The 13750-nt window shown below is 53.3% G+C and overlaps 1 protein-coding gene and 1 gene segment (V, D, J or C); both read left to right on the top strand.

Annotated features, from left to right (window-relative positions):
* The window catches only part of LOC129195352 (M1-specific T cell receptor alpha chain-like), a 431139-nt gene that overhangs the window by 247034 nt on the left and 170355 nt on the right, over nt 1-13750 (top strand). The window lies entirely within an intron of this gene.
* LOC129195358 (Ig heavy chain V region 914-like) lies at nt 6459-7899 on the top strand. The segment is given in 2 exon segments: nt 6459-6619; nt 7093-7899. Coding segments are annotated over 2 exon segments (396 nt in total).

Genomic DNA, 13750 nt, shown 5'->3' with positions numbered 1-13750 from the left:
AGTCCTACCAGCAAACCTGCTCTAGCTGGGCTCATCTCTCCATGGGTCCACAGGTCCTGCCAGGATCCTGCTCCAGCGCGGGCTTCCCACGGGGTCACAGTGTACTTCAGGTGTCTCCACCTCCTCCAGCGCAGGGTCCTCATGCACTGTAGGTGGAATCTCTGCTCCTCACCATCCAGCATGGGCTGCAGGGGGACAGCCTGCTTCACCATGGTATTTCACCATGGACTGCAGGGGAATCTCTGCTCCAGTGCCTGGAGCACCTCCTCCCCCTCCTTCTGCACTGACCTTGGTGTCTGCAAAGTTTCTCACATCTTCTCACTCCTCTCTCTGGATGCAAAAGCTCCCAGTAGGTTTTGGGGTTTTTTTCCTTCTTAAATATGTTATCACAGAGGCGCTACCACTGTCGCTGATTGGCTCGGCCTTGGACAGTGGCGTGTCCATCTGAGAGTCGTCTGACATTGGCTGTATTGGACATAGGGGAAGCTTCTAGCAGCTTCTCACAGAAGCCACCTGTATAACTCCCAATGCCCCTCCACTACCAAAACCTTGCCACGCAAACCCAAAACAGTAGGGAATGTGAAGCTCAAGGGCAGCCTTGGCTGCAGTGACCATGAAATGGTGGAGTTCAAGGTGCTTCTGGCAGCGAGGAGGGCGCACAGTAAGCTCACTACCCTGGGGTTCAAGAGAGCAGTCTTCAGGCTCTTCAGGGATCTGCTTGACAGAGTACCATGAGACAAAGCCCTGGAGGGAAGAAAGGCCCAGGATAGGTGGCTAGTACTCAAGGATCATCTCCTCCAAGCTCAGGAGCCATGCATCTTAATAAAGAAGAAGTCAGGCAAAAACATCCAGAGGCCTGCATGGATGAACAAGGATCTCTTGGGCAAAATGAAACACAAAAAAGGAAGCCTACAGAGGGTGGAAGCAAGGGCAGGTAGCCTGGGAGGAATACAGAGAAACTGTCTGAGCAACCAGGGATCTGGTTAGGAAAGCTAAAGCCTTGACAGAAATAAATCTGGCCAGGGGCAACAAGAAAAGTTTCTATAGGTACGTCAGTGATAAAAGGAAGGCAGGGGAAAATGTGCCCCCGCTCTGGAATGATACAGGAGACCTGGTTACCCAGGATATGGAGAAGGCTGAGGTATTCAATGACTTTTTTGCCTCAGTCCTCCCCAGCAAGGACTCTAGCCATGCTGCCCAGGAGATGGAAGGCAAAGGCAGGGACTGGGAGAATGAAGAGCTGCCTGCTGAAAGAGAAGATCAGGTTCGAGAACATCTAAGAATCCTGAAGGCGACATGGACAGTGGGATTGCGCGCACCCTCAGCAAGTTTGCTGATGACACCAAGATGTGTGGTACGGTCAACACGCTGGAGGGAAGGGATGCCATCCAGAGGGACCTTGACAGGCTGGAGAGGTGGGCCTGTGTGAACCACATGAAGTTCAGCAAGGCCAAGTGCAAGGTCCTGCACATGGGTCGGGGCAATCCCAAGCCCAGCTACAGGCTGGGCAGAGAATGGATGACGAGCAGCCCTGAGGAGAAGGGCTTGGAGGTGTTGGTGGACGAGAATCTCAACATGAGCTGGCAATGCGCACTTGCAGCCCAGAAAGCCAACTATGTCCTGGGTTGCATCAAAAGAAGTGTGACCAGCAGGTCAAGGGAAGTGATTCTGCCCCTCTACTCTGCTGTGGTGAGACCCCACATGGAGTACTGCATCCAGTTCTGGGTTCCCCAGTACAAGAAAGACATGGACCTGTTGGAGCAAGTCTAGAGGAGGGCCACGAAGATGATCAGAGAGCTGGAGCACCTCTCCTATGAAGACAGGCTGAGAGAGTTGGGCTTGTTCAGCCTGGAGAAGAGGACACTCCAAGGACATCTTATTGCAGCCTTCCAGTACCTAAAGGGGGCCTACAGGACAGTTGGAGAGGGTGTGTTTGTCAGGGAGTATAGTGATAGGAGAAGGGGAAATGGATTTCACCTAAAAGAGGATAGATCTAGATTAGATGTTAGGAAAAAATTCTTCACTGTGAGGGTAGTGTGACACTGGCACAGACTGCCCAGAGAGGCTGTGGATTTCGCATCCCTGGAAGTGTTCAAGGCCAGGTTGGATGGGGCTTTGGGCAACCTGGTCTAGTGGAGGGTGAGCCTGCCCATGAAAGAAGGTTGGAACCGGGTGATCTTTGAGGTCCCTTCCAACCCAAACCATTCTGTGATTCTAGGATTCTACGGAAGGAAGGTCAGGCTTTGCAGGAAGATTGCAGAGCTGTGGTTCACATATGCAGGGAGAAGGCCAAAATTGAACCAGTGTTGAAACTGGCCAGTGTTGTGTCAGACAACAAGAAAGGAATTCTAAGAATATGTTAATAGCAGGAGCAGGTGTAAGGAAAACATTGGACTGACACTTGATGAAGATGGTCACCCGAGAAACAGGGATGAAATTAAAATGGAGGCACTCAATGCTTTTTTTGCCTCAGGCTTTAATAATACCGATAGACCTTGGGCTGCCTGGTCCTCTGAGTTGGATGACCACGACTGCAGGAGCTGTGACTTTCCATTGGTGGACACTGAAATTGGAAGGGACCAGTTGTATCGCTTGAATGTTCACAAGTCCATGGGGCCAGCTGGGATTCATGTCAGAGTACCCAAGGAGCTGGCGAATGTTATGGCAGGACCCCTCTCAGTCATCTACCAGAGGTCTTGGGAATCTGAGGAGGTCCTTGCTGACTGGAAGTTATCTCAATTTTCCAGAAGGGCGTGAGGGAAGACCCAGGAAACTACAGACCTTTTAGTCTAACCTCAGTTCCTGGAAAAATTGTGGAGAAGGTCATAGTGGCTGCTGCTGAAAGGCATTTTAATGGGCCATGCAATCATCAGGCACAGACCACCTGGGGTCACAAAGGAAAAGTGCTGTTTCACCAATTTGATATCCTCCTACAATAAAGTCACCTGCCTACTGGATGTAGGGAAGGTGGTGGATGTAGTTTTTCTGGGGTTTTATTAAGGCTTTTGATACTGCTGCTCACAGCATCCTTCTGGACATGTTGTCCAACTGTGAGATGAGCAGGTACACAGTGCGCTGAGTGAAGAACTGGCTGAATGGCAGGGCTCAAAGGGTTGTAGTGAATGGGGCTACATCTGGCTGGCGACCAGTCACCAGTGGTGTTCCTCAGGGCTCAATTCTAGGGCCACTTCTGTTCAATATTTTTATCAGTGGTCTGAATGCAGCAGTGGAATGCACCACGAGGAGGTTGCTGACAATACCAAACGGGGAGGTGCTGTTGACTCTCTCAAAGGATAAGAAATCCTGCAGAGGGATCTGGATAGATTGGAGCACTGGGCAATCATCAATGGCATGAAATTTAAGAAGAACAAATGCCCAATTCCTTCCACCCGGGAAGGACTAACACAGGACACAAGTAGAAATCGGGAAAGGAATGGCTGGAGAGCAGCCCTGCAGAAAGGGCTATGGGGGTGCTGGTTGACAGCAAGCTCACTATGAGTCAGCAGCGTGCCCTGGCAGCTAAAAGGGCAAACCACATTCCTGAGTGCATTAAAAACATTAAACCAGTGGGTCAAAAGAGGTGAGTATCATGCTCTATTCAACGATTGTGCAGCCTCACCTTAAGTACTCTGCAGGTCTGGGTCCCACCAGTTAAAAAGGATGTGAAGGTCCTTGAATGTGTCCAGAGGAGGTCAACAAAGGTGGTGAAAGGGATGGAAGGAATGTCCTATAAAGAGCAGCTCAGCGCACTGCATTTGTCTAGTTTGGAGAGAAGGAGGCTAAGGAGCACCCTCATCGCTCTCTACAGCTTCCTGATGAGGGGAAGTGGAGAGGGAGGTGCTGATCTGTTCTCCCTGGGATCCAGTGACAGGACATGTGGGAATGATTCAAAGCTGCCCCAGGGGAGGTTCAAACTAGATATTAGGAGACCTTTCTTTACTGAGAGGGTGCTCAAACACTGGAACAGGCTTCCTAGAGAGGGCTGGTGGACCCCCCATGCCTGTCACTGTTTAAGAGGCATTTGGACAATGTCCTTAATAATATGATTCAAATTTTGGATCAAGATCACAGGAGTGTCCTTGTGGTCCCATGGCCCACAACCCCTGCACGCTCTCCTGAGCTAGCAGCCCAGAAGCCTTTCATCATCACTGGGCCGGTCATCACCTTCAAAAGTTGACTATTCTTGTTCTATAAGAGCCAGCTGCTGTGTCATCCCATGCCATCCCAGCATCCTATGCTCTACAAAATGACATTGCTGCTAAGGCAGCTGCTTGCAGTCTGACAGCTGCAGATGTCAACGTGCGGATTTGCTGTGCCACCAGCAGACAGACCAGCTGCGAGCACGATTTCAGAGCAAGACTGTCCAGAGGGTTCGGGGTGTCCCTCCCAAAGCTAGCACTCCAGGGCGCCTTTCACTTCATGCAACGATTTGCATGCTCTGAGGGAAGTGCTCGCAGAAATTCTTAACTGTTTGGACTCCATGAGGAATGAGGGGAACTGACAGTCACAGTCCCAAGACAGGAGATAATGGTTTCCTTTTCAGGACTTTCCCTTCTCAACAGGTGGTGTGGTTTAGCCCCAGACAGCAGCTAAGCATCAGGCAGCCCCTTGCTCACTCCTTCCCCCTGCCCTGCCCTGGGATGGGGAGGAGAATGGGAAGAAAAAGGTAAAACTTGTGGCTTGGGATAAGGACAGTTTCCTAGGACAGTAAAGGGAGAGAAAGATAACAACTTATGACAAAGTATACGCATATTGCGTGACACTCAGCCTGTGCCAGAGCTCCTTCCTAGCTAGCCCCCTTCTTATGCAGAGCATGAGGACAACATCATATGGTATGGAATACACCTTTGGCCAGTTTGGGACACCTGTCCTGGCTATGTCCCCTCCCAGCTTTCTGTGAAAATTAACTCTATCCTAGCTGAAAACCAGGACAACAGGGCAGCCATAGGAAGATCAGGTACTACAGATGGCCTACGAATGCCCCAATTCTGGGGACTGTGTTGACTCCCCCACACACCTAACTGTATCCAGGTTTTACCAGGGTCTAGCAAAGCCTTTTCCTACTGGGTGTCATCAGTCAGCTATCTCTGTCCTGAGCTGTGACCCACAAGTGTCTCATCCTTCCTCCACGTCCAGTTTAAAGCTATCCTTCTATGCTGAGCGAGAGCTGAAGCAGTAACAACAGTTGGATTAGGTAGCTAATGAAGCACCGTAACACTGACCCAGCACCTGGAGCTGTAGCAAAGATAGGAACATGCGCTGGGGTGGGCATCATGTGCCTGGCACCTCCAGGTTCTCCCACTATGATTTATTTGGTGCTGAGTTCATCCTGCAACAGGGAAATGTGCAGCACAGCGCGCTGCAGGAGCTCCCAACCTATGTGCAGCCCAATATAAGCCTGTGCCCACTCAGGTCAACTGATGTTTGGTTGGAACATGTCAGGTGTTTCCCACTTCTCTCATTTCCATTTGGACTGTTGCCATGAGCTGGTTAAAGCCATGCAGTGGGTGAACAGCCCTGCTGGTTGACGTGGTTTAGCCCCAGCCAGCAGCTGAGTGCCACGCGCTGCTCACTCACCCCTCCCCCAGCGGGCTTGGGAGGAGAACGGAAAAACAACGGCAAACAGATATTAACAGTGGGTGATAATAGAGAACAATTTACCAGTCCAACGACCGACCGGACACTGGACGCTCAACCCATCCCGGAGCCACGCGGAATCTGAACCTGCCTGACTAGCCCCCTTTTATGGTAAGCATGGCATGCATCACATGGTATGGAATAGCCCCTGGCCAGCTTGGGTCACCTGTCCTGGCTCCTTGTGAAATTAACTCTATCCTTACCAGAACCAGGACACTGGTTTTCAGGCACATTAGAGGATGATGAGATGGAACTGAGGAGGTCTCCCATGCAGGGACAAGCCAGGTGAGTACTGATCCCATGATGCAAAGGTCCCAATACCTTCATCTGGCTTGGTAATGGCAGTGTCCCTTTGGGACCAGGCAGCAGATGCTCCTGAGGAAGCCCTTCTCCTGCAGCCACAGAGGAGCTGTTGTCTGCAAGAAATTTTCCCACCAGGCCAACCACAGTTGCAGCGGAGAGGGCATTAGCAGACTGGAGCCGAGGCACACCTTGCAGTGTCGTGGCAGGAAGAAGAGGACGAGACACCCAAGGGTGTCCTGACAATGCCACCTAGTTGCCCTTTACCCCCTGTCAGCTTTTGGGTTCCGGGAGAGCGGCGGAGGCGCGCTGGGAGGCGCGGGCCAGGAGCCTTCGTCTCCCGGGGCGCCGCGCTTCTCCTCTGGCGACGCCCCTGCCCCGCGTCCCTCCCCGTGCCCCCCCTTCTCCTCCCCCGAAGGGGCCGCGGCACCCGGGGGGTCGGGCCGGGTGCCGGGCGGTGCCGGGTGTGTTTTGTTGGGGGCGGGCAAAGGCGTGGGCGCTGCCCCAGCGAAGGGCCGAGGCGGCGTGGCGGTGAGGAGCGGTCCCGAGCGCGGCTCCGCTCGTCTCCTCTGCGGCTCCCGCCGGGCCCTTGGTCCCTGGCCGGCCCCGGCGCGGCAGGGCATGGTGGCGCCCGGGCTGGGGCCGTGGCTCCTGGCCTTGTCCTTGGCCGCGGGGCCGGCAGGTGAGAGCCAGGCGGGGAGGGCAGCGAGGCCGGGGCTGGGCCCGGGGCTGGGGCTGCTGCCGCGGGCGGCCCTGCCCGTCTCGGGGCCCCGGGGCTGCGGCTGCTCCCGCGCCGGGCGCGCTGTCGCCTGGCGCTCGCCTTCCTTAGCGGGGAAGCGGGGAGCGGGTGGTGTGGGGGGGAGCGGGAGAGGGAGATGCAGATGCAGATGCATATGCAGACGGAGATGGCCATGCACATGCACATGCAGAGGCAGAGGGAGGCTTTCGTTCCGCGGTCGGGGCCGCAGTGGCGGGAGCAGGCGCGGCTGATCCCCGAGGAGGGCAGGCGGTACCTTGCCCTGGTCGCGGGGCTTTGCCGGGAGAGAGGGGGGTGGCGGCTGTGGCTGTGGCGGGGCGGGTGTCGCCGGGGCGGCGGGTGAACGTCCTCGGGCCGTGGGCGCGCCCTGCCCGGCTGCCTGCGCTCTCCGTCCGCAGGGCTGTGGGCGCAGCTGAGGCTGGTGGAGACCGGCGGAGGGCTGCGAGCGCCCGGGGACTCCGTGCACCTCTCTTGCCGCGGATCCGGCTTCACCTTCGAGGATTATGTCGTTCTGTGGTACCGTCAGGCACCGGGTAGCAGTCTGGAGTGGGTCTCCGTCATCTGGGCATCGGGTGGTACAAATTATGGCCCAGCAGTGGAGGGCCGAGCCACAGTCTCCCGGGACAATTCCCGTTCCGAGTCATCTCTGTCCCTGCGGCACCTGCACCCTCAGGACTCTGCCCGCTACTTCTGCGCTGTTCGCACGGAGACAGGAAATCCAGCAGAGCTTTAACACAAACCTCGCACCAGGGCCCTGGCTCTGGGCCTGGGAGCTGGCAGGAAGGTGAGTCCCCCAGATGTTCTCAGAGATTCATGTATTTACAGCATAGAGTTTTCAAATGGTTGATTCTGACCGGGATGTCCTACCTTTTTATGTCCCCGGATGAGCTCTGACCATTCTGTTTCCCTTCTTCCCGTGTGTCATGCCAACCCTTTCTTCTCTCACACTCCACAATTCCTTCCCCTTTGGAAAAAAGTTTTGCTGTTTCCATCGAATCCCGGTAGTACAAGTACCCAGAGACGGCCCAACTGGTGAAGGCTGTGAATAGCCCTTCTCTGCTTTTGGGCACGGCTCAGATTTACTCAGTCCAGCCCAGGAGTTTTCCTGCCTGAGGAGGGAGCAGAAGAGATGGGGAAATCCCGAGGGTCATTTGGGATCTCCCTGGGAGAAAGGGGAAGTCTGTTCTACTCTGCCAGATCTGAGACTATAACAAGAGCCAGAGCTTGTGAGCCCATGTGATTGCACCTGCTGGATTTTGGAGATCACAAGTAGAAGGCCAGGGAAGAGGTGGAGTAGATGAAGCGCTGGCTTGAGCTGTTCCTTGCTTCTCATGCTTGTCTCCCGGGGTTGTGGGTGGCCTTTCTCAGGTGCAGACAGAGGCCTCTGGCCCCACAGTAGGGAAGGTCTCAGAGTCTCTCACGCTTACCTGCCACATCTCTGGTGTACCCATCGCCGACAGCAGCTGCACTTGGGACTGGATCCGTGAGACTCTTGGCAGAGACCTGCAGCATCTAGTGTTGCAGTATCCCTTCACGGGACTCCAGCACATTGCTTCATCCTTCCAGACGTGAGTCACCAGCTCTGCAGGCCCCTCCAGGAACCAGCTGTATCTGGAAGTGCTCTCGCCATTGCCTGGAGACACGGCCACCTATTTCTGCATCACTAGAGAGCTGGAAAAGGGCACAGTGCTTGAACCGTGGGCAGGGCCAGCACAGAACAGCAAGGAGGGGATTTAAATGCAGCTGGGTCTTTTGTGGTTGCTGCAAAGCAAGGCTGTTCCCAGACTTCTCAGGAATAGTCTGGTGTGGCTTTTCCCGGAAACAAGCATAGAGGTGCTGCAGCAGCAGTAGCATCAGCAGAGTCTCCCACAAGCACCCACAAACCCCTGAACATGCCGTTACCTTCTTTTTTCCTTCTCAGTCTCTTCTGCAGGCACAAAGCAATAAGGAAAAAGTTTTACATAATCACTGAAGCAGAGAATGATAGAGGTGGAAGGGACCTCTGGAGACTATATAGTCCATCCCCCCCTGCTAAAGCAGGATCACCTAGAGCAGGTTGCACAGGATCATGTGCAGGTGGGTTTTGAATGTCTCCAGAGAAGGAGACTCCACAACCTCTCTGGGCAGCCTGTTCCAGTGCTCTGTCACCCTCCAAGTGAAGAAGCTTTTCCTCATTGTTTTGGGTTTGCTTTGAAAAGTTTTGGTAGCGAGGGGGCTACAGGGGTAGCTTCTGCTAGAAGATTCCCCCATGTCCGATAGAGCCACTGTCAGCTAGCTCCAAGACAGACCTTCTGATGGCCAAGGCCAAGCCCATCAGTGACAGTGATAGCACCTCTGTGATAACATGTGTAAGAAGGAAAAATAAAACCTTAGGAGCAGTTTTTGCAGCCAGAGCGAGGAGTGAGAATATGTGAGAGAAAAAACTCTGCAGACACCATGGTCAGTGAAGATGGAGGGGGAGGAGGTGCTCCAGGTGCCGGAGTAGAGATTCCCCTGCAGCCCATGGTGAAGACCATGGTGAGGCAGGCTGTCCCCCTGCAGCCTATGGAGGTTAACGGTGGAGCAGATATCCACCTGCAGTGCAAGGAGGACCCCATGCCCGAGGAGGTGGAGACACCAGAAGGAGGCTGTGGGAATCCCAGGCTGGAGCAAACTCCTGGCAGGACCTGTGGAGAGAGGAGTTCATGCTGGAGCAGGTTTGCTGGCAGGACTTGTGACCCCGCGGGGGACCCACGCTGGAGCTCTCTGTTCCTGAATGACTATACCCCATGGAAGAGACCCATGCTGGAGTAGTTTGTGAAGAACTGCAGCCTGTGGGAAGGACTCACTTTGGAGAAGTTCATGGAGGACTGTGTCCTGTGAGAGGGACCCCACGCTGGAGCAGGGGAAGGGTGTGAGGAGTCCTCCCCCAGAGGAGGAAGGAGCAGCAGAGAACGTGTGATGAACTGACCACAACCGCCATTCCTTGTCCCCCTGTGCTGCTGGTGGGGAGGAGGGAGAGAAAACGGGGAGTAATGTTAAGCCTAGGAAGAAGGGAGAGGTGGGGGGAAGGTGTTTTAAGACTTGGTTTGACTTCTCATTAGTCTACTCTGGTTTGTTTGGTAATAGATTAGATTAATTTTTTCTAAGTTGAGTCTGTTTTGCCCATGACGGTAATTGGTGAATGGTCTCTCCTGTCCTTATCTCGACCCACGAGCCTTTCGTTATATTTTCTCTCCCCTTTGCAGTTGAGGAGGGGGAGTGATAGAGCGGCTTTGGTAGGCATCTGGCATCCATCCAGGGTTAAGCCACCAAACTCATATTCAGGTGGAAATTCCTGTGTTCCAATTTGTGCCCGTTGCCTCTTGTCCTGTCAACAGGCACCACTGTAAAGAGTCTGGCCCCATCCTCTTGACACCTGACCTTTAGATATTTAGAAGCATTTAGAAGACCTCTCAGTCTTCTCCTCTCCAGGCTAAACAGAACCAGCTCTGTCAGCCTTTCCTCATAAGAGAGATGCTCTCCTATCACCTAATCATCCTTGTAGTGCTGGCCTCTCTCCAGTAGTTCCCTGTCTTGAACTGAGGAGCCCAGCACTGGACACAGAACTCCAGATGTGGCCTCACCAGGGCAGAGTAGAGGAGGAGGATAACGTCCCTCGACCTGCTGGCCACACTCTTCTTAATGCACCCCAGGATACCATTGGCCTTCTTGGCCATGAGGGCACATTGCTGGCTCATGGAGAGCTTGGTGTCCACCAGGACTCCCAGGTCCTTCTCCACAGTGCTGCTTCCCAGCAGGTCAACCCCTGTCCTGTGCTAGTGCCTGGGGTTATTCCTCCCTAGGTGCAGGACCCTGCACTTGCCTTTGTTGAATTTCGTTAGGTTCCTCTCCGCCCAACACTCAGGGCTGTCCAGATCTTGCTGACTGGCACCACAGCCTTCTGGTCTATCAGCCACTCCTCCCAGTTGTGTATCATCAGCAAACTTGCTGAGGGTACTCTCTGTCCCCTTGTCCAGGTCATTGATGAATACGTTGAATAAGACCAGAGCCAGTACTGACCCCTGGGGAGTACCACTAGCTACAGACCTCCAACTACACTCTGGGCTGCTTGTCACAACCCTCTGAGCTCTGCCATTCAATCCACCTCACTGTCCACTCATCTAACTCACACTTCCGAAGCTTGCCTATAGAAGGCTATCAGATTGGTCAGGTGTGATTTCCCCTTGGTGAATCCATGCTGACCACTCCTAATAGCCTTCTTTTCCTCCACATGCTCAGACATGACCCCCAGATGAGCTGTTCCATCACCTGTCCAGCTACGGAGGTAATCCTGACTAGCCTGTAGTTTCCTGGGTCCTCCTTCCTGCCCTTTTGGATGACCAGAATGACATTGGCTTTCCTCCAGTGCTGAGGCATCTCTCCTGTTCTCCTTGACCTTTCAAAGATGATGGAGAATGGCTTAGCAATAACATCTGCCAACTCCCTGAGCAATCGTGGGTGCATCCCATCAGGGCTTATGGATTTGTAGGTGTTGAGTTTGCCTAGATGTTCTCTAACCCTGTCCTCCTTGCCCAAGGGGAAATCTTCCTTTCTCTGGACTTTCTTTCCTACCTCCAGGGTCTGGCATTCCAGAAGGCCAGGTGTCTATAGCTGTTAAAGCTTCATATCTGTTTTTGGTTGTGAAGCTGGAGGGTGGAGATTGAACCGCAGTCCTACTTTTGTGGGTCACCAGGGTCCAAGGTGCCTCATTCTCAGTGGTGCCTGCTACAGGTTCTTGGTCTCAGCTGTCTCAGCCCCTCTACTACTGCACAGCCTTTTAACTGTTTCGTGCAACTTGACCACCTGACGTAACAGATCGTCAACCTGTGCACACCTTGTGCAGGTACTTCCCTTTTCACCAGGAGAAGGGTCTGGTCACTTCTGTCTGAGCAGATGAATCAGACATCTCAGGGGAGATGTTCTCCATAGAAACACTGGTTTTAGCTCTGAGGTGAGTGTCCACCATTTTGGCAGAGACCTAGAGCACTTCCCTGGGCTGTGGATCCACAAGCAGGTTGCAGGGCTCTCCCTGCATGCCCTCCCACATGTACAGCTACACGAACTGACGTGCTGTGCACTGCTTGCCCACCCTGTTCGCAGCGCTCTGGGTCACTGGCGCTCCCGAGGGCCATTTAAATTTCCTGTGGTTGCTCAAGGCAATACCCAAGCCACATCGGTCTCCCTCGTAAGAGCTGCCAGCTCCTGACAGCTCTGTCTGCTCTTCCTTGGGATTCCCTGGCTCAAGGAATCCCCTGTCTGCCTTAATCTAGCACTCGGTATCTGAGGAAGAAGCACAGTGAGCAATGAAGAAGTACAATTTGAACATGGAAATCTAGAGTTGAATTGAATTTTGAAACCTGAAATTGTTCAGGGAGCGCCAGAGTAGTGCAAGAGATGGAGCTGAGCCAAACCGTGTCTTTTCCCCTGGACATGATGAATGGTCTCTCTGTTGTGTTGTTTGCGTTGTCTCTGTGTGCATATATGCTCATGTGTGTAGACTGAGAGCCAGCATGGAAGGAGGGGAACCAGTAGAGGAACTCCAGGAAGGAGGATATGGAGGGTGCCCTGGGCCAGAACAACACTCCAGCCCTCCACAGGTTTAGGGGCCGTAGCGAACACGGCATGTCCTGCTACAGATGATCTGTGCAGGAAGAAGAAGCAGACAAGGTGTGGTGGTTTGACCTTGTTGGCCACCAGGTGCCAACCGAGCCACTCTATCAGTCTCGCTCCTCCTCTGAACGGGGAAAACGTGCAATGACAGGCAGATGGTTCGAGACAAGGACAGGGAGATGACCAGCACTTACAGTCACAGGCCAAACAGACTCAGCTTGGGGAAATTAATTTATTGCCAATGAAATCAGAGTAGGATAATGAGAAATAAGAACAAACCTAAACCCACCATCCCCCACACCTCCCTTCTTCCAAGGCTCAACTTCACTCCCTACTTCTCTACCTCCTCCATCTGGGCTGTGAACAGGGACAGGCAATGGGAGTTGCAGTCAGTTCATAACCTACTTTTTCTGACCTACCTTCCTTCCTTCCTTCCTTCCTTCCTTCCTTCCTTCTCATGCTTGTCTTCTTGATACTACAGCGAGGTGTCCCACCCATGGGAAACAGTTCTTCATGAACATCTCCATCATGGGTATTTCCCATGGTCTGCAGTTCTTCACAAACTCCTTCCCCTGACTCCAAGGTTGTGGGCAGCCTACCGTCCTGAACCCCGGAAGGCAGCTAAGCCCCACGCAGCTGCTCGCTTAGTCACCTGTAGTGGGATGGGGGAGGGAATTGGAATTGTAAAAGAGAGAAAAATTCAGGGTTGAGATAAAGAGAGTTTTAATAAGTAAAGCAAAAGCTGCATGCACAAACAGAGCAAAATAAGAAATTTATTCTCTGCTTCCCATCGGCAGGCAGATGTTTAGCCATTTCCAGGAAAGCAGGCCTTCATCACATATAGCAGCTACTTGGAAAAGACCAATGTCATAACTCTGAATATCCCCCTTTCCTCCTTCTTTCTCCCAGCTTTTATTGCTTCACATGACATCATGCAGTATGGAACATCCCTTTGGCCAGATGTGGTCAGCTGTACAGCTGGTGGGGCAATGTAAGAAATGGAGAATGCTGATGCTGCATCTCTGATGCTGTGTAAGCACCGTTCAGCAGTAGCTAAACCATCGGTGTGTTAGCAACATGGCTTTGGGCAGAAAACCTCGCAGCTGCCCATACAGGCTGCTATGAAGAAAAGTAATTCCATCCCAAGCAGTCCCAGTACGCCCACTCTAGCTGACCCTGCTTCGAGCAGGAGGGTTCAACTAGACCTTTTCCAGAGGTCCATTACAGCCTCAACCCTTCTGCTATCCGAGGAGCAAAGTGGCTCCTGTTCTGCTCCCCTTCCTTGCACCCTTCTCCTGGGGAGCCTGAAAGGACAGCGTCAGGCCTGATGGCCAGCCAGAGCTTTTAAGAGACAGCTTTGGCGGCTGGAAATGCTTTGGCAGTACTCCAGCATCCTTGGCTTTCTGACTGGCAGATAGACCTCCT

The sequence above is a fragment of the Grus americana genome, chromosome 22 (assembly GCF_028858705.1).
Source record: "Grus americana isolate bGruAme1 chromosome 22, bGruAme1.mat, whole genome shotgun sequence".
In the NCBI taxonomy this organism is placed as follows: Eukaryota; Metazoa; Chordata; class Aves; order Gruiformes; family Gruidae; genus Grus; species Grus americana.
Note: the sequence above shows the minus strand (reverse complement) of the source record. Positions and strands in the feature narration are given on the sequence as shown.